General features: G+C 43.6%; 1 protein-coding gene across 4 annotated transcripts in view; it reads left to right on the forward strand.

Moving 5' to 3' along the window:
• The first annotated feature begins 250 nt into the window (after positions 1 to 250).
• The window catches only part of LOC139917261 (protein NLRC3-like), a 69552-nt gene continuing 41991 nt past the window's right edge, over positions 251 to 27811 (forward strand). For 2 of the 4 annotated variants that reach the window (XM_078286342.1, XM_078286344.1), the window contains exons 1-5: positions 251 to 306; positions 1358 to 1423; positions 3433 to 3535; positions 3648 to 3761; positions 4062 to 4175. In XM_078286342.1, coding sequence (XP_078142468.1) covers positions 3447 to 3535; positions 3648 to 3761; positions 4062 to 4175 — 317 coding nt within the window. In that variant the 5' untranslated portion in view covers positions 251 to 306; positions 1358 to 1423; positions 3433 to 3446. Of the gene's footprint in view, positions 307 to 1357; positions 1424 to 3432; positions 3536 to 3647; positions 3762 to 4061; positions 4176 to 4748; positions 4828 to 5014; positions 5244 to 5496; positions 7310 to 8308; positions 8483 to 16679; positions 16845 to 20415; positions 20590 to 21713; positions 21888 to 23161; positions 23336 to 24228; positions 24276 to 24519; positions 26867 to 27811 lie in introns of those variants that run through there. The other 2 variants (XM_078286341.1, XM_078286343.1) reach the window with 2 other exon arrangements.

Here is a 27811-nt window from a genome sequence, read left to right on the forward strand (position 1 = left end):
GTTTAGATGGCAGGTTAAGTTAGACTAGAACAGATTCAGCCTCGTCAGTTTAGACCAAAACATGCTGTGGAAAGAAGCTTTAGATTTAATACAGGAACAGAGACATTGATATTTACTGGATCAAACCAGTCCACCTCCCTCTCTCTCTCTCTTTCACTGCCCGCCCCTCTCTCTCTCTCTCTTTCTGTCTGTCTGTCTCTCTCTCTCTGTCTCTCTCTCTCTCTCCCTCCCTCCCCCTCTCGCGCTCTTTCTCTTAGTTTCACTTTCACTTCTCGTCGTGTCGCAGATCATTTTCTCCACCAAAAGGTATTGTAATCATCAGTTTCCATGACAGTTTCCAGTGTATTTTTCTTTCCTGACTCTCTCAGCAGATCTTGTATGTGACTGTTACCGCCTGCTGTTAGCTTATTTAGACTAGAAGAGGAAATCTACAACTCAGCCGTTAAAGGTTTGTCTGTGTGAAAACCGGATGTTTAGCTTCAAAACACAACTCGACGCTCTTCTAACGGGTTTCCAACATCTTAGTGTTAGTGTGTTCATGTTCAAATCTAAATCTACTAAAAGTAGAAGTAGTTAGTAATTAGTTGTGTTGCTTTCTGCCTGCAGGTTTGAGGGAAAAAGCTTCAGTTCCCTTTGACTCTCACTAGCAGCCAGCGATGCTAACAGGAGGCTTTCTGACCATTTCTTAACAAAAACACCAGTTAAAATAAGGTTTATCACACTAGTTCAGCATTAATGATGTTGTGGAAACTATCTTTTCATGTCTTATATTTACTTATTTAACCAGGCTGCTTTCACTGACTTGCTGCTTCAAGGCAGACCGGGCCAAGGAAGACAAATATGAAAGATAAAGCAATACAGACGTTAAAATATAAGAAATGTCACAGAAAATAAAGTGCAATGTAAAACAATGTCATCAAAAGACAGTAAAATCTCAAACAGAAGAGTTTAACTTCCTGTCGCGTGCTCCACCTCGGCAGGAAACGTTTCATTTTGTGTGACGTCAGACAGATTTTAGATCGACACTCTCATTCTCGCTCTGTCATTGAATTTTAAAGCGATATAAATTTCTCCTCCTCCATCATTACATCTGTGTGTGCTGGTCTGCTGTTTAGTTGACTGTAGATGATGTGGTTAATGTCTCCATCTAGTGGACACACAGTAGAACTACATCACCTGATCTGTGATTTCTCTGCCTCAGACCTGGTTTCTGGCCTCAGGTTAGACCGGTTTGGTGTCAGACTGATGTTTCTAGACTTTGATACTGAAGTTATGAGGAAGTGACAGCAGCCTCAGATCAAATGAACACAGACACCCAGAACTGACGAAGGAGAATAAGCAGCGTCTTCTCTGTCAGTGTTTCCTCTACAGATGAAGGCAGAACGTCTCTGGATGTGAATTCACCAGGCAAACATCTTCCAAGGTAACATTACTGTTTGATGAATACACCAGCTGACACTGTATGATGTGACTGTATAGTCGACTGTTGTAAGACAAGCTGCTAAAGTCTTTCAAATCACCTGCTGTTTGCAGATGGCGTTCATAGTGCCATAATATCCAACATTTGTTCCCTTTGTGGCCATAAAGAACATTTTGTTTTATTTGTGACTTTTAGTGGAAGCCTGATAAACTCTAGTTAGGTTGTAATCTCAATTCACTGCATTGGTGAAATATGCAGGAAGTGTCAGAACTAGTGTGACAGCTCAGATACATGTTGTGTTTCTGTTGATACACTGTGTACAAAACACTACAACCTCCACAAAACTGAGGTTCACTCCATTTCACACTAAAACCTTTTGAACCTTTAAAGTCTCAGTCGTCCCCAAGGCTGAAAAATCCTCCTGTCTGTATAAACCTGCTCAGTTCATCTGTTGGAGAGAGCAGGTCTTCCTGCTGTTTTCTACATTCATACATTCAGCTGATGGTTCAATACACAATACTGGGTTCTGATCTCAGTAAAATCTGAATGAAGACAATTACAACTGACAAAATCCATTTTAGTAAAAAAAACAGTAAAGTATTGATCTGCACAACCAGGGACATTTCTGACTATAAAAGTAGTATAAAGAGAAACAACTCAGAGCTGTAAAACTATATTTAAGACTCAATCACAACATTTAACAGATACCAGACTGGAGTTTTTTATTGTGATGTGTGTGTGGCACATTGAAAGTGTATGTATGCAATAGTGCTGCACTATTTCATTCCTAAACATACACCCCCGCCCCATGTTCCTTTGTCATTTTACTTGGGATTTATATGGCTATCCAAGGCAGTCAGAATTTAGAATGCAGACATGGTGAGGTGAGCTCGCGCTGGTTTGTCAGTTGGCAGTTATCAGCAGAGAGAGAACTATATTACCAGCTACCAGCCGACTCACTTCACCATTTAATTGTTATTTTCAGGTCAGTAAAATGTCACCGAGTACCTTGATACAACAATAGTAATGTATGTAAGCTAGCCAAACTATTAATTATGCTCTCATTTGGAAATGTAGTGTTTTGTGGTAAGATACCCAAAATAGCCGTTGGTCGCTGCCGCGGCTAGCAAACGATCGCTATTAGCCGGTCGTGTTGCCACTTAAAATAATATTTGGAGTTAAATGTCGGGTTGGGTTGACTCACCGGCATGTGTTACTTGTTTGGGTTTGTGTGTACTGTTCTATCGGATGATTTTAACTTGAAGGGAAGCCAGAGTACGGGTTCGTTTTGGCGATCGCTGACGCTAACATCCGATCGGCTGTACTAGTGTTTAGACCGTCGCCATGGTAACAGGGCGCAGGGCGGACATCCGCTGTAAATACGTAGTGAATCAGTTTTTATGAATGAAAGTGTAGAGTAACATTGTTATTTATTTGTAGAAACATTATTACATTAGAGAATGATCATTTTTGGATATTGTATATAGAGAATGAATAAGTTAGTGTAATTCAGGGATGTTTTATGAATCTAATGTAATTATAATTTTCTATTGTTGTTGATATTTTGATTATTTCTGTATTAGTAATCACAATGATTTTTACAGTATTTGTTTGTCAGTCGGCAGTTATCAGCAGAGAGAGAACTATATTACCAGCTACCAGCCGACTCACTTCACCATTTAATTGTTATTTTCAGAATAAACACCATTCACAAAATATGCCACTCTGAGTCCAGTTCTGAGGCTCATGAGTGCAACATGTGCAGCGTGTTGCTCGTGTTTCTGTTAGCCAAGGCTCTCTTAATACTTCAAACAGTCTTTGTCTTGTCAGTATTTGTCTTTTTGACGTTTTCTTCATTAACTGGATTCATTTTGTTGAATCCAACACTCAGTGTGTATTTGTCATTTCACTGTCAGGAATGATCCCAACAGCAGAAGTGATATATCCTGTAATGAAACCTTGTTGTAATGAATCAGTCCAGCTAACAGCATGTTGGGTGTGTTTGTGTAAAGGTGTTCGCTCTACTATGAGTCAGTCTGAGGAGAGAGAGGAGGGGCTCCCTCCCTCTAAAACCACTCTGTCTGGGGAACATGACAGCCGGACCAAAGCTAAGAGGTAAGATGAGGATCTCTAACTGTCCATGACTGTTCTCCATCTCAGAGCTCAGCAGTGAAATCATTACAGCATCATTATTCAGAGTAAAAGCTCTGTCTCTGTTGTGTTGAAGCCCAGTCCAGCAGGAGAGACCAGACTCCCCTGAACCCAGCTGTGTGTCCATGAAGAGCGACGGGTCTATGGAGAAACCTCCTAAATTTAAAAGAAAACGTCCTTCTGAAACACAGTAAGTCAACATAATGTTACTATATAATGTTAACATTAACAAAGCATTATAAAGAACAAATCCCCTCTGAAGAGAGTAAGATATTAACAATAATATGTAACATTGCTCTTGTTTTTTAACCTTTTTCATGTAGAGAAAGTTTGTCAGCTACAATAGCAGCTGTTGAGGAAGAGGAGAACGTTTCTCATTCACTCTCCTCTCACAGATTTTCTATCTGGTTCTGGGATTTGAACTGGAGTCAAAATCCTGCTTCACTTCAGGTTCAAACTGCCCTTCTTTTGTCAATCCTGTTTCTATCAGGATCCAGCAGGAGAGACCAGACTCCCCTGAACCCAGCTGTGTGTCCATGAAGAGTGACCGGTCTAAGGTTCGCATTATTAACTCCAAAGATGGACAGCACTCTGCTGAGCAAAGGTAAGAATTTAAAACAGATGAGTTTGTTGTTATCCATCTCTCCTGAGAAGAGGAATCAAGTCATGAGATATAGAATTGGTCCGGCCCTTCATACTCTGTTGATTTAGTTTCCTCTTTCAAAACATTATTTATTTATTATTTATATATTTTGACAGTAAGGTTTGGGACAAAAGGAAATGCCTCTAATGTTTTGATGTTGTGGAGCTCAGAGTTTAGGTTGGACAGTCTGTCTGCTGTAGGATCTCACCTTCACCGCTCCTGCAAAGAGACACTTGAAGTCTCACGACTAGATGAACGACACATTTCATGTGCTGCTTGAGTTGAGAGTTTTTTCAGGAAAGCTTCGTGAAATGAACGAATGTCTTGAAGAATGACTTGAAGATATACTTAGTGCTACGAACTGCTTTGGGAAAGACACTCCAGAGAAACATTTACAGTGGAGTTCACCTTGTGTTTCTGCCAGGATTCATCATGACAAAACACAACACCTTTAACAACCTGAGTGTGTGTGTGTGTGTGTGTGTGTGTGTGTGTTGATATCTGGAGACCTAATACTTAATGTTTTCTCCACAGAGTCCACCAGGAGAGGTCAGAGGTTCCCAGTGGTCAGTCTGCCCAGGAGCATCAAACAGACCTGGACTCCATATTTATGGTGTGTAAATGTTCAACAACACCTTTTACTTCAGCTACAAAGAAAATGCAAAACAACCATTCTGGTCATTATAGTCTCCACGCTGCACTCTGTAGACCAGCGGGCTTTCAAACCCTGCAAGATGGATTTGATGTTGTGTTCCATGATTTTAATATGAAACTTTAATCTATGTAATATTCTGTTCCAGCTTCTTGAGGAGAACATTGTCACTTTTGTGAAGAACGAGCTGAAAAGGTTCCACAGGGTTCTGAGTCCAGATTACCCAGAATGCTCAGAGAGGCAGAGGGAGGATGAGGAGGTGGTGGATGGTGAGGAGGAAGAGCAGAGGAGGAGCAGCAGAGAGGCTTTTCTGCAGATCACACTGCACTTCCTGAGGAGAATGAAGCAGGAGGAGCTGGCTGAGTCTCTGCAGAGCAGTAAGAGGCTTTTAACAGGTTTAACATGATGGAAAGAGGAAATGGTGGAAAATGAGAGAAGTTTACATTTCCAAACTCTGCTGTAAATATGCTGAACACATCTGCATCAGATCTATACAATTCTTCTGGGCTGCACACAGTCAGAACATGTTTGTCCGCTACTGATGAGCTGAATAGATATCATGGAGTGGAAAAATATATACATCCACACTGAAATCCACTCATTGATTTCATTTTTTGTTTGTTCATTCAGAAACTCCTGCTGCGTGTCAACATCAACTCAAATCTAATCTGAAGCAGAAGTTTCATTGTGTGTTTGAGGGGATTGCTAAAGCAGGAAACCCAACACTTCTGAAGCAGATCTACACAGAGCTTCACATCACAGAGGGAGAGAGTGGAGAGGTCAATGATGAACATGAGGTCAGACAGATTGAAGCAGCATCCAGGAAACCAGCGAGACCAGAAACAACAATCAAATGTGAAGACATCTTTAAACCCTTACCTGGAAGAGATAAACCAACCAGAACATTGATGACAAAGGGAGTGGCTGGCATTGGGAAAACAGTCTTAACACAGAAGTTCACTCTGGACTGGGCTGAAGACAAAGCCAACCAGGATGTACAGTTCACATTTCCATTCACTTTCAGAGAGCTGAATCTGCTGAAAGGGAAAAAGTACAGCTTGGTGAAACTTCTTCATCACTTCTTTACTGAGACCAAAGAAGCAGGAATCTGCAGGTTTGACAAGTTCCAGGTTGTGTTCATCTTTGACGGTCTGGATGAGTGTCGACTTCCTCTAGACTTCCAGAACAACGAGATCCTGACTGATGTTACAGAGTCGACCTCAGTGGATGTACTGCTGACAAACCTCATCAAGGGGAAACTGCTTCCCTCTGCTCGCCTCTGGATAACCACACGACCTGCAGCGGCCAATCAGATCCCTCCTGAGTGTGTTGACATGGTGACAGAGGTGAGAGGCTTCACTGACCCACAGAAGGAGGAGTACTTCAGGAAGAGATTCAGAGATGAGGAGCAGGCCAGCAGAATCATCTCCCACATCAAGACTTCACGAAGCCTCCACATCATGTGCTACATCCCAGTCTTCTGCTGGATCACTGCTACAGTTCTGGACCATGTGTTGAAAACCAGTGAGAGAGGAGACCTGCCCAAGACCCTGACTGAGATGTACATCCACTTCCTGGTGGTTCAGTCCAAACAGGGGAACGTCAAGTATCATGGGAGAGCTGAGACAGATCCACACTGGAATACAGAGAGCAGGAAGATGATTCTCTCTCTGGGAAAACTGGCTTTTGAGCAGCTGGAGAAAGGCAACCTGATCTTCTATGAAGCCGACCTGACAGAGTGTGGCATTGATATCAGAGCAGCCTCAGTGTACTCAGGAGTGTTCACACAGATCTTTAAAGAGGAGTGTGGGCTGTACCAGGACAAGGTCTTCTGCTTTGTCCATCTGAGCATTCAGGAGTTTCTGGCTGCTGTCTACAGGTTCCACTGTTACACAAACAGAGAAGAGAAGGTACTGGAGACATTCCTGGGAGAAGATAGAAGAGATAGAAGAGAAGGTAGATCTGAAGACAGTGAACAATCCCTGGATGTCTTCCTGATGACAGCCATGTTCAAATCCCTGGACAGTAAAAATGGCCACTTGGACCTCTTTGTCCGCTTCCTTCATGGCCTCTCACTGGAGTCCAGCCAGAGACTCTTAGGAGGCCTGCTGGGTCAGACAGAGAGCAGACCAGAAAGCATCCAGAGAGCCATCAGCAACCTGAAGAAGATGGACACTGAAGATATCTCTCCTGACAGAAGCATCAACATCTTCCACTGTTTGATGGAGATGAACGACCAGTCAGTACATCAGGAGATCCAACAGTTCCTGAAGTCAGACACCAGATCAGAGAAGGAACTCTCTGAGATCCACTGCTCAGCTCTGGCCTACATGCTGCAGATGTCAGAGGAGGTTCTGGATGTGTTGGACCTGGAGGCCTACAACACATCAGAGGAGGGACGACTGAGACTGATCCCAGCTGTGAGGAACTGCAGGAAGGCTCGGTTAGTCCTGATGTGAATACCAACAGTATAGAACAGTGTAGAGCGACCTTCATACCTGACACCATCAGAATTACAATAAAGATCTATAGTTCCTCAAACATACACACTATTAACTGTTGTTCTACATAGCAGTGGTACGGTGTTGGGCGTAACACGTTACAAAGTAATGTGTCACTGTAATCACATTACTTTTCCCTGTAACAGAGTAAAGTCATTACTGTTCCAGGTTCAGTTTCACATTCCAGTTACTGATCTAACAGATCGGTTGTTTCTTGAGTTTCATTCTTTAGTCTAGTTCAACTCTTTATTGGTGTAATATCTATGAAAGATTCTCCTCGTCTTCTCCTGCCTTCAGCTCATGTCAGAAATATCAGAATTACAGAGAGCGACATGAACGAGCCGACAAAGTGGGAAATACGACTCGGAAAGTTGGAATTTAATGCTGTAGGCTCAAAACCTTAAAAGTAACTAAACCCCAACCAAATCTGTGGTGAAGCCGGACTCTAATGGTGTCAGGCTGTTTTACTGAGTTGTTTTACCAGAAGTTGAACTGAACTGCCTGTGGAGCTCAGGCTGAAATCTCTATCATTTTTCATTCTTTTTTTAAACACTTTTTTACAGAAATGCTTTCATATAATTGCATTTATGTATTCTTTTCTGTTTGGTTTCTGACTATATTATACATTAACCACTTTTGGGAAATTTCAAATTCTATAATACAAATTATTGTCCTTATTATTATTATTATCATTATTATTATTAGTAGTAGTAGTATTAGTAGTAGTACTAGTATGCTGTATAAGTTTTGATTGGTATGCTAGTCTCAGCTCTGCTTTGATAATCTCTTATTATACATTAAATCTGTAAACAGACTTTCTGGCTGTGAACTCTCAGAGACCTCAGCTCTGAAGTCCTGGTCTCAGCTCTGAAGTCCTGGTCTCAGCTCTGAAGTCCTGGTCTCAGCTCTGAAGTCCAACTCCTCTTTTATTCTTTATTCAGACTGAGTGGCTGCAGCTTGTCAGAGACTCACTGTGAAGTCCTGGTCTCAGCTCTGAAGTCCAACCCCTCCCATCTGAGAGAGCTGGACCTGAGTAACAACAACCTGCAGGATTCAGGACTGAAGCTGCTCTCTGCTGGACTGGAGAGTCCACACTGTAGACTGGAGACTCTCAGGTCAGACATCATATTTAATAATGTGCTGATATGAATATTATATGAATATTGTAATTTGAGGACATCTGTATAGAGTCGATCCATCTGAAATCAGACAGGATCTGGTTTTAGAGGCTTAGATCTCAAATTCCTCATGTTGTTTTCACACAATCCTTTTGTATTCAAATGAATAACGATGAACTTTGTTGATGATATTCTCCATAGTTTTAAAGATACAGGAGTCCAAATGGCTCCAAAATGGCCTCCATCTACTGGGGGCAAAACTTTGATGTGAGAGTGTTGGAGGCAATAAAGGAATTAAAGATCAGACTTTTATTGTGGTATTTACCCAAAACGTATAGAGACATAATCACCCAGGTATTGATCCAACTATGGATACACAATGTATTAAAGATATTTTCTTTTGTGTATCTTCAAGGATAAAAGGTGCACTTCGGACACCAGAGGCGTTGCACTTTGTAGGTGTTTCCACAGACTTAAAGGGATGTGAACTCTGGTAGAACCTTGGGTTGTGTCACTTCCTGGACTTGATAAAACCCCCAAATCTGTGATTCACTCTCATCTGTTGCTCCGGTAGAGACGATTGGAGGGTTCGGGTCAGGGCCGGTTTTAGCCTGCTATATTAGGGTGGGCTGGTAGAAATAATAGGTGGGCAACTTGTGGTAGAAGAAGGACTACCTCCGTGACAGGCCTAAGGAACAGCCTTGGGGTACCGTCCCTGGTGATCTTCACTTCAATCTTCCTTACCTTCCCATCATCGCTTGGAAAAGTTTTTGTAACCAGCCCAACAGGCCAGTTATTCCTCTTGGCTTGGTTGTCCCGCAGCAGAACAACATCTCCTTCCTGCATGTTGGGCCTTTCGTTTCTCCATTTACGGCGTCCTTGGAGATCGCTGATGTATTCCCGTCTCCACCGTTCCCAGAACGTGTTGGCCAGACTTTGGACTTGTCGCCACTGACGCCTGAAGAGGTCGCTGTCATCAAACTGACCTGAAGGTAAAGGAGGTGTGCCGACCTTCTGGGTAAGGAGAGTTGCTGGAGTGAGAATTATGGGGTGCTCTGGATCTGTGGAGACTGAAGTTAACGGCCTGGTGTTAACTATCGCTATGACCTCTGCCATGAGTGTCGTCAGAACCTCATGCATCAGTTTTGCAGTTCCAAGTTTGAGAAACATAGCATCTAGGATACGGTGTGTGACCCCGATCATCCTTTCCCAGCTGCCGCCCATATGTGAGGAGTGTGGAGGGTTAAACTGCCACGTGCATCCTTGCCCTGTCAGGTAGGTCTCAATCTGCTTGTTGTTGCAGCCTTCGGAGTCAATTTGGAGTTCTTTGCAGGCTCCCACAAAGTTGGTTCCGCGGTCTGACCTGAACTGCTTCACAGGGCCCCTGATGGCAAAGAAGCGCCTGAGAGCATTAATGAAACTCGAGGTATCCATTGACTCCAGTACCTCAATATATATTGCTCGTGAGCTCATACATGTGAAGATAACTGCCCACCGTTTGCTGTTCGCTTGGCCTCCTCATGTTCTTCGCGAAGTGACGGGCCAAGGGCCAAACACGTCGAGCCCTACATAAATGAAGGGAGGGTCTGTGCTTAGGCGGTTGGCAGGGAGATCCGCCATCTTCTGCTCTTCTTTTTTGCCACGTAGCTTGCGACAGGTCACGCAGTTGTAGATTGTGCTGCTAATGGATCGCTTTCCCCCAACGACCCAAAATCCAGCTGCCCTTACGGCTCCTTCGGTGAAGTGCCGGCCTTGGTGATGAACTTGCTTTTGGAAGTGTCTGATTAACAATGTGACGACATGATGACTGCCAGGTACAAGTACTGGGTGAGATTCATCTGACGTGATTTGTGCCTTTGCTAGACGACCTCCAACCCTAAGGAGACCATGTGAGTCGATGAAGGGGCAGAGTTTGCTGAGTGGGCTTTGTTTGGGAACAGGCTTTCCGTCCTGGATGCAGTTAATCTCTTCTTCATAGACTTCACTTTGCACAGTGAGAATGATTCTAGCTTTAGCCTGGTTGAGTTGCTCTTTGGTAAGAGGCTTATTGCAGGTATGCCAGCCATGGCAAACATTATCTTTGGAAGCTCGGACGAAAGAGTGAGCAACGTGTGAGAGCCGGGCAACAGCTCTTGAGAGAGATCTCCAACTAGAGAAACGCTCAAAACGTGCACCGCCGAGCTTGTTGTCTGAAAGACGAGTAGTGCAGGCAATAACTTCAGGACGTCAACGTCTGTTCCAGGATCTATGAGGTCAAAGGCTTCCTCACGTGGTTGACTCTAATCGGTGAGGAAGGTGGGTCCAGTTAACCAGGAAGACAGAGCAAGCTGACTGGCTGGGATAGCTCTAGTAGCATGATCGGCTGGGTTTAGATCGGTGGAAACGTAGTTCCATTGGCTAGCTTGCGTGGATCGTCTGATGCGCTGTGCTCAGTTGTGGACATAGACGTAGAATCTTCTTGATTCGTTCGATATGTAGCCGAGCACCACCTTGCTATCAGAGAAGAACTTGACGTCGTCCACTTTGGTGTCCAGCTCCTCTAAAATGACTTCTGCCATCTCGACTGCCAGTACAGCAGCGCCAAGCTCAAGTCTAGGAATAGTGAGGTCAGGCTTTGGAGCCAGTTTCGCCTTACCTAAGATGAACCCCACTTCACTCTGTCCTTCTGCGTTTGTCACTTTGAGCTATGCAACGGAACCGATTGCCTTGGTGGATGCGTCACAGAAGACACACATCTCTTTCTTTTGCGCTCCAGAGAATGGCAGTGTTGTGTACAGCCTGGGAATCTTCAACCCCTGAAGGTCTTGCAGTGAATTCTTCCATCTTAGCCACTCCTCCAATTTCTCATTGGGGAGTGGCGCATCCCATTCACAGGCATCAGTAGTAAGCTCTCTCAAGATGATGCGGCCCTGAATGCTAACAGGTGCAGCAAATCCCAGAGGGTCGAATAAGCTGTTGATGGTCGACAGTACACCGCGTCGAGTGAAGGGTTTTGCGCTGGCTGCCACATGAAAGGTGAATGTGTCTGTAGACAGGTCCCATCCAAGCCCCAGACTGTGTTGCATAGGGGGGGAGTCTTGGCAAATGTCGAGGTCTTGTAAGCCTTTAGCAAGGTCTTCTCCTGGGAAAGCTCTCATGACATCAGTGTTGTTGGATGCAATTTTGTGCAGTCTGAGGTTGGACTGGGCCAACATGTCTTGAGCCCTTTTCAGCACATCGATGGCCTCCGTCGCGCTGGAAAATGATTTAAATCCATCGTCCACGTAGAAGTGCCGTACCACAAACTGTTTTGCTTCAGTGCCAAACTCCTTTTCTCCCTCCATAGCGGTCCTCTTCAGGCCATAGATTGCCACAGCCGGTGAGGGACAATTGCTGAACACATGGACCTTCATGCGGAAGTCCACCACTTCGTTGTCAAGCTGGTGGTTGTGAAACCACAGGAAGCGAAGGTAGTCACGGTGATCTTTGCTGACCAAGAAGCTGTGGAACATCTGCTGGATGTCAGACATGACTGCAACTGGCTCAGTCCTGAAGCGGACGAGGACTCCAAGCAGACTGTTATTGAGATCTGGACCCCGAAGGAGCACATCGTTTAGAGATATTTTGTTGTACTGAGCGCTTGAGTCAAACACAACCCTGATTTGCCCCGGTTTCTGGGGATGATAAACTCCAAAACTTGGCAGGTACCAGCACTCTTGGTCCTTTTTCAGTGTGGGAGCTGGTTCGGCGTGTCCATTGCTGAAGACTTTCTTCATGAAGTCCAGAAAGTGCTCCCTCATTTCGGGTTTCTTTATCAGAGTCCGGCGGAGTGCCATGAGGTGTTTGAGAGCTTGCTCCCGATTATTGGGCAATGGGAGGGGGGCCACCCAACTGTTGCAATCATCCTTGGAGAACTCTTTGTTCATGATACGGAGGAAGGATTCATCGTCAACTGAAGGTGCGAGTTTGTCGTCGTCGACCGAATGACTGAAGATGAGTTTGCCTAGGTTCTCAGGAGGAAGTTTGTGTTGTTCATCTGTGAAATTCTCTTTCACGTAGATGCTACTTTCGCACGGTCGGAGTTAGCTGGGGCGTCCGTTTTCCAGGATGCTGGTCTTGAAAGCATTCACAATCGGCTTGTGAGCTCCCCTGAAGCAGACGTCACCCACGATAACCCCTCCCAAGTCGAGCCGTTGGGCATAGGGTGCATTGTGTGGCCCATTGCACTGACTGCGAACCTTGTGGGCACGGATTATGTCCCTGCCGAGCAACAGGAGGATTTCAGCTGAGGGGTCGAGCGGTGGAATTTTGGTAGCCACCGCTTTCAGATGAGGATGGTAGCTTGCAGCTTCTGGCGTAGGAATTTCTCCTCTGTTATTAGGAATGAGGTTGCACTCGATGAGAGTAGGCAGTAGCAGGGACACTTCGCCTTCAGCCGACTCCACCACAAACCCGCTGGCCCTTCTCCCAGTGGTGTCTGTTGTGCCAGAGCATGTCTTGAGGGTATAAGGACAAGCGTTCCCGTAGATGTTAAATATGTCGAAGAAAGCAGACCTTGCCAGTGATAAGTTGCTCTGGTCATCTAACATCACATACATTTTCTTCTTCCTGTCAGGATGTCCCTTAGGGTAGACATTGACCAGAGTTATCTTGGAACAGGATTTACCTTGGATGCCTTCCCCGCAGACCTCAGTGCAATTTGAAGTGGCTACCGCTAAAGCCTGTTCAACTTGCTCCCCGCCATGCTCTGTGGCAGGTGTGGTGGACCCCTTTGCTGCCCAGGTGGGTGGACCGGCATGAAGAGCTGAGATGTGGTGATCACTGTCGCACTCTGAACAGTGGATGTCAGCTTTACAGTCTTTAGCTTGATGGGTCGTCGAGGCGCAGCATTTGAAGCATATGAAATGCTCTTTTAGAAAGCCCTTCCGTTCGTCAAGTGGCTTTTCCCTGAAGCTCCTGCACTTTTTGAGGGAGTGTGGCTTCTTGTGGATGGGGCATTGTTTGTCTGGGTCCTCATGAGACTTGTTTTTAGGGTCTGGGAATGAGGAGCTCTTAACTTCTGTTTTGCTAGCGGAGATAAGTGTCTTAGTTCTCCACTGCTTTGCTGGAGGCCTCTCACTTCTGAGAGTTACAGCGCTGGAAGCTTGGAAGGCAAAGCTGGGGTCCATTCTCATTTCGGCATGACTGTGCACAAACTCGACAAAGAATGAGAAAGGTGGGTATGGAATTTGATGTTCCTTTTTGTATTTTGAACCTCGGGTTATCCATTGTTCTTGGAGGTTGTGTGGTAGTTTCTCTACAATGGGGTTTACCCCTCTAGATGTGTCAAGGAAACTGAGGCCTGGTAAGTAACCCTGGCACTTAGCTGCTTCTACTTCAAGGAGCAGATCCGCAAGTTCTTGGAGCCGCTGGAAGTCTTTATTCTGAATTCTCTGGAAGTTTTCTAGCCTTGTGAAAAGAGATGCTTCAATGGCCTCTGGAGAGCCATAACTGTTAACCAACTGTTGCCACACCATGTTCAGACCGGCCATAGGGTAGTTAACATAGACTGCCCTGATTCTCTTGGCATGCTGCAGTGACTCCCCGCCAAGCCACTTGGTGAGTAAGTCTAACTCCTCGTTGGGTTTCAGGTTCAACCCCGCTATGGCATTGCAGAAACCGGCTTTCCAGGACAGATAATTTTCTGGCCGATTGAACATCTTCAGCCCCGATAAGACGAGGTCTCGACGGGCCAGGTATGCGGCGAGGTCGGAAATATCTGAAGGTCTGGATGTAGGTATGTGTGATGGACTACCTACTCTAGGTGAGTGGTCTGCTGCATTGGTGTAATGTGATGAGGAGAGGTTGGAGGTTTTGACAGTGTAAGAGGAGCTTGTAATCTGGGGCCCTCGTTGATGTAGAATTGTAGGAGGGGGACGTGGTGGGGTCTGAGTGACGTTGTGAGGCTCAGTGTGTTGAGGGCGTGTGGGCCGTGAAGCATGAGCAGCCTGCGCTTCTTCATTTTCTGTATGTTGATTGCATGCGTCATTTTGTTGACTGTTGAAATGCGCATTGACATATTCGCTAGTGCGCAGCAAAGACCGCTGTGCTGATGAGAAGAGGCTAGACTCCCTCATGTGTTCTTTAGCATCTAGGTCTACAGCTGCTTCGAGCACGTTTGCTGCTGCTATAGCAGCCTCAGCCTCTCCTTCTTCCTTGAGAGCATTCAATGTAGCATCTATGCGTGCTCTGTCCACATCGATGCGTGCTTTCTCTACTTCAATGTCTATTTGACGCTTTGCATAAGCTGCCTTTGTACGTGCAGCTTCAGCTTTTGCACGAGCCTCTGTTGCGACCATACTGACTCTAGACTTACTAGAGCGTCGTGATGATGATGTGTTGCATTCTGACCTGACCTCCATGTCGCGATGATCAGTGGAGTTTGGGGCGTTGGACATTGTTGCTCTCAGCAGTGATGCAGGGTTTCCAGTCCACGGGGATGCTCTTGAGGTGAAGTCAATCGTTTGACTCTTCTGCCCTCACTACGCGTTTGTGTACGTAGCTATGCAGTGAGTTAAACACTCTCCCAAAAGTACCCAAGACAGGAGCTGACTTTAGGTGTTTTTAATGGAAGCGGTGTGAAACTGAAAACAGTACAAAAGCATGAGTTCCACATAATAACAATAAATCTCTATGGACATTAAAAAAAACCATAAAAACTACAAATGGAAGAATATGAATTATTGCCAAAAGCATGACACAATGCTATACTCAAAACCAATATGAGCTATGAGATACTAAAATATACTTTACCTCATAATCAACCAAGGAAGATCTAAACAGGTAAGTATTTAAGGTAAGTGTAATACCATGACTTAAAAATGTAACTAGAGTAACATGGCATAGCTTACTGAAGTTATAGGACACTAGCTAACACGGTAGCGCGAAAGACATAACATAGCTAGCATAACAATGTACGAATGTAAATAAACATCTCAAAGTCGACATCCTCTCTAAATAAAGCTTGAAGCTATAACGAGTGTCTGAACAAATATACTCACAGATTATGCTTTACAAGGGCATAAACAAAGTGGAAGGAGGAGATATGTACGTCGAGAAGCTGCATTCTTCAACGTCTAATTGTCCATGAAATGGGGGATTCAAACTCGATAACTTTAAGAGAGAGAGAGAGAGAGAGAATGAAGAGAGGGAGCGGTGGTAGCGAGAAAGCTGGTGAATCAGAGAAATAAAACGTTATTTTCTGATTGTTTCACAGCGGTTACGTTCTAAAGCACAAATAAACACGCCCACACCTCCGCTCAACCCTGCGGGAAGTGCCGCAACGCCTGATTTGGTGTGAATACACCACGCTCTGTGCAGCAGACGGGTCTGCTTCAGAGCTCTGTGTGTTTGTGCCTGAACACGACGGGGGCGGCAGTGGGGACTTTGGAGGCGGGCTGTAGGCTGCCCACCCAATCAGAAGTTAGAAATGGCACTGGTATTTTCTGTGCTATTTTTCCATTGGCTGAACAAAAAATACCACCCCTGCCCATAGCTACTGCTGGCCTTGGTTCGGGTTAAGTTAGGGTCAAGTTAGGGTCCAGTTAGGGTTCAGTTAGGGTCAAGTTAGGGTCAAGTTAGGGTTCAGTTAGGGTCAAGTTAGGGTCCAGTTAGGGTCAAGTTAGGGTCAAGTTAGGGTTCAGTTAGGGTCAAGTTAGGGTCAAGTTAGGGTCAAGTTAGGGTCAAGTTAGGGTTAAGTTAGAGTTAAGCTCCCCATCCAACTCAAATTCTGCTTTTTATCACAATTATTTCAAGAGAAACTGCCATCTGAAAATATTGTTCCAATAAAAAGTGGATTCTGGACCTTAACTAAACCTTTATTTATGTGAAACTACTTGGCATTCAGGGCCCAAACTGCAGATTTATTCATCTGGTCAGTTACAGAATGTGTTCAAGGAAAATGGACCAATCCTGAGACAGAGGTGTGACAGCCTGTCTGGTTTCAGATGGAAAGACTCTATGAGGCCGACATGATGCTGATCCACACTGACAACATGCTGAAGTCCATTGGATTGTGAAACACTGGATTGTTGAAAGTATTCAGGAATATTTTATTTTATTTTATAGCTACATGCTTTATTCTTTATTCAGATTGAGTGGCTGCAGCTTGTCAGAGACTCACTGTGAAGTCCTGGTCTCAGCTCTGAAGTCCAACCCTCTTTTATTCTTTATTCAGATTGAGGTCCTGCAGCTTGTCAGAGACTCACTGTGAAGTCCTGGTCTCAGCTCTGAAGTCCCATCTGAGAGAGCTGGACCTGAGTAACAACAACCTGCAGGATTCAGGACTGAAGCTGCTCTCTGCTGGACTGGAGAGTCCACACTGTAGACTGGAGACTCTCAGGTCAGACATCATATTTAATAATGTGCTGATATGAATATTATATGAATATTGTAATTTGAGGACGTCTGTATAGAGTCGATCCATCTGAAATCAGACAGGATCTGGTTTTAGAGGCTTAGATCTCAAATTCCTCATGTTGTTTTCACACAATCCTTTTGTATTCAAATGAATAACGATGAACTTTGTTGATGATATTCTCCATAGTTTTAAAGATACAGGAGTTCAAATGGCTCCAAAATGGCCTCCATCTATTGGGGGCAAAACTTTGATGTGAGAGTGTTGGAGGCAATAACGGAATTAAAGATCAGACTTTTATTGTGGTATTTACCCAAAACGTATAGAGACATAATCACCCAGGTATTGATCCAACTATGGATACACAATGTATTAAAGATATTTTCTTTTGTGTATCTTCAAGGATAAAAGGTCACATGTCTCCATATTAGTACACTCTTGTATCTTTCACAGTTTAAGCATGATGATATGGAGTTAATGTGTGCAACATTTTATCTCCCTGATAAAATTCCTTCATGGTAAAAACTAATTGTTCTATCATAACTCCAATTTTAATGCATATTTTGATGTAAAATGCACTTCGGACACCAGAGGCGTTGCACTTTGTAGGTGTTTCCACAGACTTAAAGGGATGTGAACTCTGGTAGAACCTTGGGTTGTGTCGCTTCCTGGACTTGATAAAACCCCCAAATCTGTGATTCACTCTCATCTGTTGCTCCGGTAGAGACGATTGGAGGGTTCGGGTCAGGGCCGGTTTTAGCCTGCTATATTAGGGTGGGCTGGTAGAAATAATAGGTGGGCAACTTGGGCGGTAGGTAGCCCAGAGGTTAGAGAAGTAGACTAGTAGTCCGAAGGTTGCCAGTTCGAATCCCTGGCCAGATGGCACAAAAATCTGGCAAAATGACAGCTGGCAACCGGAGGGTTGTCAGAGTCAAGATCAGATGCAAGCTCCTGCCATCGTGCCCTCAGGCCTCTCCAGCTTATGGCTGTGTGTTTGTGTATGGGGTGTTTGGATGGGTTAAATGCAGAAGATTAATTTCCCTATGGGGATTAATAAAGTACTATTCTATTCTATTTTATTCTATTCTAATTTATAAAGAACAATTTGAAGCAGGGAAATTGGGAGGTAGTGAAGCAGCATTTCTAAGTTTGCTGCTACCCTATGATCTGAGTCAGTGGAGGGCAGATTGATTTACCCTAAAATAAAATAAATTCTTCATCCAGATTTTAACATAATCAACTCCATAGCATTTATTTTCATTGGATGAGCTTAGTTCTCAAATAAAATTAAAACCTAATCCAGTGAGTGAAAAGACTGAAAAGTGACAAAGAAAACAACTAAATCAACTAACTCAAGCCTATACTCAAACTTCAATGTGACTATATATATATACACTGAACAAAAATATAAATGCAACACTTTTGTTTTTGCTCTCATTTTTCATGAGTTGAAATAAAAGATCTAAGACTTTTTCTATGCACACAAAAGGCTTATTTGTCTCACATTTTTTTCACAAATTTGTTTAAATCCGTGTTAGTGAGCACTTCTCCTTTGCCAAGATAATCCATCCACCTGACAGGTGTGGCTTATCAAGATGCTGATTAAACAGCATGATTATTGCACAGGTGTGCCTTGGGCTGGTCACAATAAAAGGCCACTCTAAAATGTGCAGTTTTATCACACAACACAATGCCACAGATGTCACAAGTTTTGAGGGAGCGTGCAGTCGGCATGCTGACTGCAGGAATGTCCACCAGAGCTCATGTTGCAGCATGATGATGCACGGCCCCGTGTTGCAACGATCTGTACACAGTTCCTGGAAGCTGAAAACATCCCAGTTCTTGCACGAGCTGCATACTCACCAGACACGTCACCCATTGAGCATGTTTGGGACGCTCTGGATCGGCGTGTACGACAGCGTGTTCCACTTCCTGCCGATATCCAGCAACTTCTCACAGCCATTGAAGAGGAGCAGACCGACACTCCACAGGCCACAATCAACAACCTGATCAACTCTATGTGAAGGAGATGTGTCGCACTGCATGAGGCAAATGGTGCTCACACCAGATACTGACTGGTTTTCAAAAAATGCATATCTGTAGCCCTAGTCATGTGAGATCCATAGTTCAGTGCCTAATAAATGTCTTTTTTCAAGATAAAACAGCACATTTTAGAGTGGCATTTTATTGTGACCAGCCCAAGGCACACCTGTGCAATAATCATGCTGTTTAATCAGCATCTTGATATGCCACACCTGTCAGGTGGATGGATTATCTTGGCAAAGGAGAAGTGCTCACTAACACGGATTTAAACTAATTTGTGAACAAAATTTGAGACAAATAAGCCTTTTGTGTGCATAGAAAAAGTCTTAGATCTTTTATTTCAACTCATGACAAATGGGAGCAAAAACAAAAGTGTTGCGTTTATATTTTTGTTCAGTGTGTGTATATATATATATATATAAATATATATATATATATATATATATATATATATATATATATATATATATATATATATATATATGTATGTGTGTATATATTATTCTATTAACTAATATTGTTATTCACATTTTTTGTTAATTTCATTCCTTAACATTGTCTTTCATAATCGTAATTGTGCTTTGGCAACACATGTCAAATGTCATGCCAATAAAGCCTAATGAATTGAATTGAAGAGAGATATCGGGTTAAGTTAGGGTCAAGTTAGGGTCCAGTTAGGGTTCAGTTAGGGTCAAGTTAGGGTTCAGTTGGGGTCCAGTTGGGGTCCAGTTGGGGTCAAGTTAGGGTCCAGTTAGGGTCAAGTTAGGGTTCAGTTAGGGTCAAGTTAGGGTTCAGTTAGGGTCAAGTTAGGGTCCAGTTAGGGTCAAGTTAGGGTCAAGTTAGGGTTCAGTTAGGGTCAAGTTAGGGTCCAGTTAGGGTTCAGTTAGGGTCAAGTTAGGGTTCAGTTGGGGTCAAGTTGGGGTCAAGTTAGGGTCCAGTTAGGGTTCAGTTAGGGTTCAGTTAGGGTCAAGTTAGGGTCCAGTTAGGGTCAAGTTAGGGTCAAGTTAGGGTTCAGTTAGGGTCAAGTTAGGGTCAAGTTAGGGTTCAGTTAGGGTCAAGTTAGGGTTCAGTTAGGGTCAAGTTAGGGTTCAGTTGGGGTTCAGTTAGGGTTCAGTTAGGGTCAAGTTAGAGTTAAGTTCCCCATCCAACTCAAATTCTGCTTTTTATCACAATTATTTCCAGAGAAACTGCCATCTGAAAATATTGTCCCTATAAAAAGTGGATTCTGGACCTTAACTAAACCTTTATTTATTTGAAACTACTTGGCATTCAGTGCCCAAACTGCAGATTTATTCATCTGGTCGGTTACAGAATGTGTTCAAGGAAAATGGACCAATCCTGAGACAGAGGTGTGACAGCCTGTCTGGTTTCAGATGGAAAGACTCTATGAGGCCGACATGATGCTGATCCACACTGACAACATGCTGAAGTCCACTGGATTATGAAACACTGGATTGTTGAAAGCATTCAGGAATATTTTATTTTATAGCTACATGCTTTATTCTTTATTCAGATTGAGTGGCTGCAGCTTGTCAGAGACTCACTGTGAAGTCCTGGTCTCAGCTCTGAAGTCCAACCCCTCCCATCTGAGAGAGCTGGACCTGAGTAACAACGACCTGCAGGATTCAGGACTGAAGCTGCTCTCTGCTGGACTGGAGAGTCCACACTGCAGACTGGAGACTCTCCGGTAAAATCAGTTTACAGTTTTTCTCAGTTGATTCGACACATTTCTCCAAACTAAGGTCCGTTCTCTTAAAACAGGACTCCTGAATCTGCAAAGGTCGCCCTGCAGGTTTTACATGAGGATTTGAGTTTTATTGATCCAGCTTCATATACACAGCAGTGAAGCTCAGTGACTGAGAGAAGATCATCCATGCTCTGATATCTTGTCATTAGATTACTGGACCGCTCTCTGTTCCTCTCAGCCATAATTCACTGTCACATCTCCAGCTGCTTCAGAATAGAGCAGCTAGATTTTAACCAGTGGGAAGGTGACATCATCATCTGCCCAGTTTTAACATCTGTCCTCTGGTTACCAGTTAGATAGAGAATTCATATTAAAATGTCACTGAACACATTTAAAGCAAGCTAGTTTTGGTCCTGAATTACACTGTGGAGCTCTTAGTTCCCTGTGAGCTGAGAGCCAGCTGAGATCTTCAGGTCCTCCTGACTTTCCCTCAGTCCAGACTCAACACTGAAGGTGGTTTCACTTTAGTCCTCAGGGCTTCCAGACTGTGGAAAGCCTTCCTGAGGGACTGAGGCTGCAGATTCACTATCATCTTTAAAACTCTTTGTAAAACACACTTTTATTGACTTGCTTTTGTGTCATTTTGTGTAATCTTTTTTGTCTCTCCTCACTTCTTCATCTTGTTCTCGTGTTTATATTTTATATTATTATTTAAATCCACTTTTTTTTAAAGTGTTTCCTAATTTATATTCACTTTATTTTCTTTTTTATGGCTCGTTGTGCAGCGTAACAAAGCATGTGCCATTTGGTGGATTTATTTATCCAATCACCTTACAGCACCGTGTGTGAATACATTGTTAGCATGGGCGGCCCAGTGGGAATCAAACCAGTTTCCCTGTCAGTGTTAGTGCTCCAGTCAGCTCAGTATACAGCACCATGCAAACACACTGGGACCTGCTTTAGACCAGGCCTCATCAATACAGTCTGTCAGTAGAAATAATACAATAATGACATTAAATATAAGGGTCAGTTAGCCTCATCAATACAGTCTGTCAGTAGAAATAATACAATAATGACATTAAATATAACAGAGTAACATTTCCACATGTCTTCTTGTCCTTCAGGCTGAGTGTCTGTCAGCTGTCAGAGAGAAGCTGTGAAGCTCTGGCCTCAGGTCTCAGCTCCCAGTCCTCTAGTCTGAGAGAGCTGGACCTGAGTAACAACGACCTGCAGGATTCAGGACTGAAGCTGCTCTCTGCTGGACTGGGGAGTCCACACTGTAGACTGGAGACTCTCAGGTCAGGATCACTGTTACTGTTCAACAGACCGTTTAAATTCTGCTTTACATGCACATTAATGTCAGAGAAAATACCTGAACTGTCATTTTCCTGCTGATGTGGTTTTTGAAAGCAGCTGAGAAACCAACATTCATATATTCTATAAATAGACCATCTTCCATCGCAATTTTGCTGCAAGATGGCGTCAGCTGCCCCCGCGACCGGGGGCGCTCGTTAAGAATTAAAGGGCGACATGGACGACATGTTTTTTGTACACGTTTAACAATGTAAATAACACCAATGCCCCCTGGTGGCGACATCAGGAAGCACATGTTGGAGTTTAGTTTAACACCAGCGACTTACAAAGCAAGACCTTCACATAATGATTCTTATTATGGGGATCAGATCCTTCATGTCAAAATGGTAGAGGTATTTTGAAAGCGCTGTCTGCATGTATGAAATACTTTGAAGCCTCTTATTTTGTTGATTCAGTGTTGTCCAAGATCATGTTGAGATGATGACATCACCTGTGTCTTTCCACACACCTGTGACAATTAAGTTTCCCTACATATAGAGGAAAAAGATGAGTTACTATCAGACACTGATGAAAGCCGGAGGGCCGAAAGCGTTCTGTTATGAAATAAAATAAGTGCTTAACAAAGTAACTTTCCATCGTGTGCGACTCCATCCTTTCAACTAAATAGTCGAACCAAACGTCAATTAAAAATCACAGCAGCAGGATCTGCTGTTGAATCTGTTCACCAACGTGTTCAATGGCAGTTTCCATTCAAATGAATGGGAAGTAAAAATCTGAACTACAAACTGGTCCAGCTGCATCTGGTCTTGGTCAGTAGATTATATTCTGCTTTTCAAATAAATAACTTCATGTTGAAACTAAGTGGAATATTGATTTAACTGAAGCTACGTAAAACTCTACAGTGAAGGAAGTGATGAAATGTTGAATCCATCAATCTTCATGACTAAAACTAGGAAAACAAGGTCCAGGTTGAAAATAACCAGAATTCTGTTTTAAGAGAGAAACTCTGCTGTGATCAATATTATTGAAAATTATCAAGCTGCTTTTATTTTGAAATCGAGGAAAATTTATCAATATTGTCTTATCACCCAGAACTACAAACTATACATCACTGAAGAAAATGCAACAACATGTTGCTGTGTGTGTGTGTGTGTGTGTGGGTGTGTCTCTGTGTGTGTTTCTCTGTGCCTGTGTGGGTGTGTGTGTGTGTGTGTGTGTGTCTCTGTGTGTGTGTGTGTGTGTGTGTGTGTGTTTGCAGGCTGTCAGGCTGTCTGCTCACAGAGGAAGGCTGTGCTTCTCTGGCCTCAGCTCTGAGCTCCAACCCCTCCCATCTGAGAGAGCTGGACCTGAGCTACAATCATCCAGGAGCCTCAGGAGTGAAGCTGCTCTCTGCTGGACTGGAGGATCCACACCGGAGACCGGACTCTCTCAGGTATGGAGAGGCGACGTCCGCTAGAAGGCCGAGAGTCTCGCGCGTTTTCTCCGTCGGACCGGCCGCGGCTAAATACGGCCGTCGCTCCTCAATGGAGCTTCGTCCCGTTCGGTTCGCACACGGTTCGGTTATTAAGGAGAGCGAAGCTTTCTACGACCGAACTCACTACCTGAAACATTCAGGTGTCGATACTGAACCCGAGAGCGGATTCGGTCGGTCCGAGTAGCGTGAACCGGAACCGGACCGTACAGCCACTCGTTATGTGAAGTCGGGCTCGACACTCGTTACGTTACGTAACTTTATCATCGTTAATTTGAAAGAGACGGAGGGAAGAGTTGAGACATTCTCACATTTTCTATCAGTCTGTTTCCTCAACACTGCAGTCGCTCCACCAGTTCTGTGTCTTGAGGCTGAATGTTGCGTCTCTTTAAAGTATCGAGTTCATGAGGTGGAAGAAGAGAAACCACGCCGCTGTCGGTGGAGGTTTATTCAAATCTGATGGATAAACTGACGCCTCTGGTTACTGGTGTTACTGGTGTCCAGTAAACTGAAAACACAGGCGATGGGAGCCGCCATATTGGTCTGCAGTAAACGTTACTATGGTTACAGACATTATTTACAGGAGTGGAGTGACTCCTGTTACCGTACAGACTCAGTCTGGTCGTTTTACTCCGCTCTGCTCCAGTCTGTACCAACATATGAACATTCACTCTGATTCATAAATTCAGTGTGAACGGAGCTGCTGAGAAGCTGAGGAATATTGTTTAATGTTGAATGGAGGATATGAGTGACGGCGTCTGGAAAATCACTCATATGGAAGGTTATGAAGGTTATTTGTTCATTATCAAAGAGATTATGCTGTCTGACTTTATTTACCCCCCCCCCCCCCCCAGTGTGGACCATGATGCAGTGCGGTGGTTGAAACCAGGTCTGAGGAAGTGTAAGTGTGTATTTAGTTTGATTCATGAAAACAAAGCAGCACATTCAGTTTCTATTTAAATAGAAAGCTCATGTGTGACATCTATTCATTCAAATCCTACTCTGAAGAAAGATGGCTGACAAAATGTGTCATCATGAAACTGAAGAAATGAACAGTCAATCTGTTAATAAATCAACCAATAATAAACACAACAGGTGTATTAGATGAGAAGCTGCTGCTGTATTGAGTCTTGTTCTCTCATCAGATGCCTGTGAACTCACACTGGACCCAAACACAGCACACAGAAACCTCTTCCTGTCTGAAGACAACAGAAAGGTGACCGAGGTGAGAGAGGAGCAGCCATATCCTGATCACCCAGAGAGATTTGATAACTGGCCTCAGCTGCTGTGTAGAAATGGTCTGACTGGTCGCTGTTACTGGGAGGTCGAGAGGAAAGGAGAGGTTCATATAGGAGTGACTTCCAGAGGAATCAGCAGGAGAGGAAGGGGTGGAGACTGCTGGCTTGGAGGGAATGAAAAGTCCTGGAGTCTGTCCTGCTCTGGTAACAGATACTCTGCCTGTCACAATAACAGACCAACAGTCATACCTTCCCTCTCCTCCTCTGGCTCTAACAGAGTAGCAGTGTATCTGGACTGGCCTGCTGGCTCTCTGTCCTTCTACAGAGTTTCCTCTGACACACTGATCCACATCCACACCTTCCACTCCACATTCACTGAACCACTCTATCCTGCGTTTGGGTTCTGGTTCAGGTCTGGTTCCTCAGTGTCTCTTGTCAGATAGAGGAGGGAGAGAGAAACACTCACACTGCTGACCAAAGACAGCTGCTGAGATGATAGTTCACTCTGTACAGGAACACACACACACACACACACACACACTTTACTAAATAGAGTGTATTGTGTGTGTTGGGTAACTGAACAGGGTTTTAACAACAAGAACATGGACATTTTATTATGAAAATGAAATGAATGAGAAATGAAACCAGACAGAATCAAGTTCTGGTTGTTCATCTTAGAGTCTGTTGTTGATGATTGACAGGTTGAAATATCTTTCTATAGCAACATTTGGTATTTTATTGTCATCTCATCATTCCAAGCTAAACTTCTATCTAGTTTTCTGTAATTGTTTGTCAGAATTAAAGTTTCTCCTAAATGAACATTGTTTGGTCTTCATCTTTTCCAACAAGCAGTTTCAACTGTGAGAGAGTGAAAGTCTCCTAACGGCCACTAGGGGGCAGATAGACTCTGACTCTGAGGGACAGGGAGGGACCAACACACACACACACACACACACACACACACACACACACACACACACACACACACACACACACACACACAGTTATCATCAGCAGTTTCAACTCTGATATAAATAATGTGATGGATGAAGCTTCTCAGCTGCTTCTAGCTCAGTGAGATCAGCAGCTGCTTGTCATGTAAAAGGTTGCTGACCTCTGACCTCTGACCCCTCTGGTGACATGTGGACATGTACACAGACCGGACAAAATATTAGGAACACTTAACTCTTTTCATGAGGCAAACGGACAAAGTGAATCCAGCTGAAAGAAAACTATCATGTTAAATCTATTTCAGCCTGAAGGAGGAGATGTAGAATTACAACAGATAGAAATGTAAAGTTCACTGAGACTCTGAGACCAGATGTTCCTGACAGTCCAGCTCTGATGTGATGTGTGATGCAGTTTGAATGAATCAATGTGATGATGATGATGATGATGATGATGATGATCCTGGTTTCAAGGCTTGGGCCACTTCAGTGAGTTCTCAAAGCCAACCCAGTAAAGAGTGAGAATCTGAAGCAGAGCCACATCTGACGGTTTAATAAATTATATTATTGCCACACTAACATGAATACTGAAGACTATTCATAATACATCTAGAGACCAGAGAGGTAATACTGATCAATGACATCATATCCCTTATGTAGCTCTGGAGGAATCTGATTGGATGTTGGGGGCAGGCGGGACTGGTGTCAAATATAATAAATCCTTAATCCTGATCCTTAATCCTGACCCTTAATCCTGATCCTTAATCCTGAACCAGAGAATAATAATAATTATACAATGAAATTAGTCAAAACTTTATTGATCCAGTGGGAAATCAGTAAACAGTAACAGGATCCAGCAAAGGAAAATATGATATAGTAAGAATCTAGTAAAAAGACGGTTATATAAAGAGAACAGGCAGAAGAGAAATATATGTATGAAAGTATGAAAAAGTATTTATTCAAAAATAACAGCAGTGGAGCTTATTGAGACAAAGACAATCAATTAAAAATATTTACCTACCAGACAGAATAAATATGTGCATTTGAATAATATACCTTTGTGTTTATACAGAAGTTTTTATCTATTCTAAATTATCTCATATTTCCGACCCCCTCTGGAGGGTCAAACTGTGGCCCGGGGGCCAGTTTGGGCCCCACAGTCTTAGAGCCTGTTGTTGATGATTGACAGGTTGAAATATCTTTCTTTAGCAACATTTGGTATTTTATTGTCATCTCATCATTCCAAGCTAAACTTCTATCTAGTTTTCTGTAATTGTTTGTCAGAATTAAAGTTTCTCCTAAATGAACATTGTTTGGTCTTCATCTTTTCCAACAAGCAGTTTCAACTGTGAGAGAGTGAAAGTCTCCTAATGGCCACTAGGGGGCAGATAGACTCTGACTCTGAGGGACAGGGAGGGACCCACACACACACACACACACACACACACACACACACACACACGCATTTGGCCTGTTAGCCTCATCAGATTAAACATCGCAGGTCGGTGTGAAATGTAACTATAATTACAACTAATCTCATATCTGTTTGGAAACATTTCACCACATTGAAAATCAATGGAGCAGCCAAACCAATACACACCACTAGAACTGCAGTGCATGTAATAATTCACATTGTTTAGATGGCAGGTTAAGTTAGACTAGAACAGATTCAGCCTCGTCAGTTTAGACCAAAACATGCTGTGGAAAGAAGCTTTAGATTTAATACAGGAACAGAGACATTGATATTTACTGGATCAAACCAGTCCACCTCTCTCTCTCTCTTTCTCTCTCTCTCTCTCTCTCTCTCACTGCCCGCCCTCTCTCTCTCTCTCTCTCCCTCCCCCTCTTGCGGTCTTTCACTTAGTTTCACTTTCACTTCTCATCGTGTCGCAGATTGTTTTCTCCACCAAAAGGTATTGTAATCATCAGTTTCCATGACAGTTTCCACTGTATTTTCCTTTCCTGACTCTATCAGCAGATCTTGTATGTGACTGTTACCGCCTGCCGTTAGCTTATTTAGACTAGAACAAGAGGAAATCTACAACTCAGCCGTTAAAGGTTTGTCTGTGTGAAAACCGGATGTTTAGCTTCAAAACACAACTCGACGCTCTTCTAACGGGTTTCCAACATGTTAGTGTTAGTGTGTTCATGTTCAAATCTAAATCTACTAAAAGTAGAAGTAGTTAGTAATTAGTTGTGTTGCTTTCTGCCTGCAGGTTTGAGGGAAAAACCTTCAGTTCCCTTTGACTCTC

This window comes from Centroberyx gerrardi, chromosome 2, assembly GCF_048128805.1.
Source record: "Centroberyx gerrardi isolate f3 chromosome 2, fCenGer3.hap1.cur.20231027, whole genome shotgun sequence".
NCBI lineage: Eukaryota > Metazoa > Chordata > Actinopteri > Beryciformes > Berycidae > Centroberyx > Centroberyx gerrardi.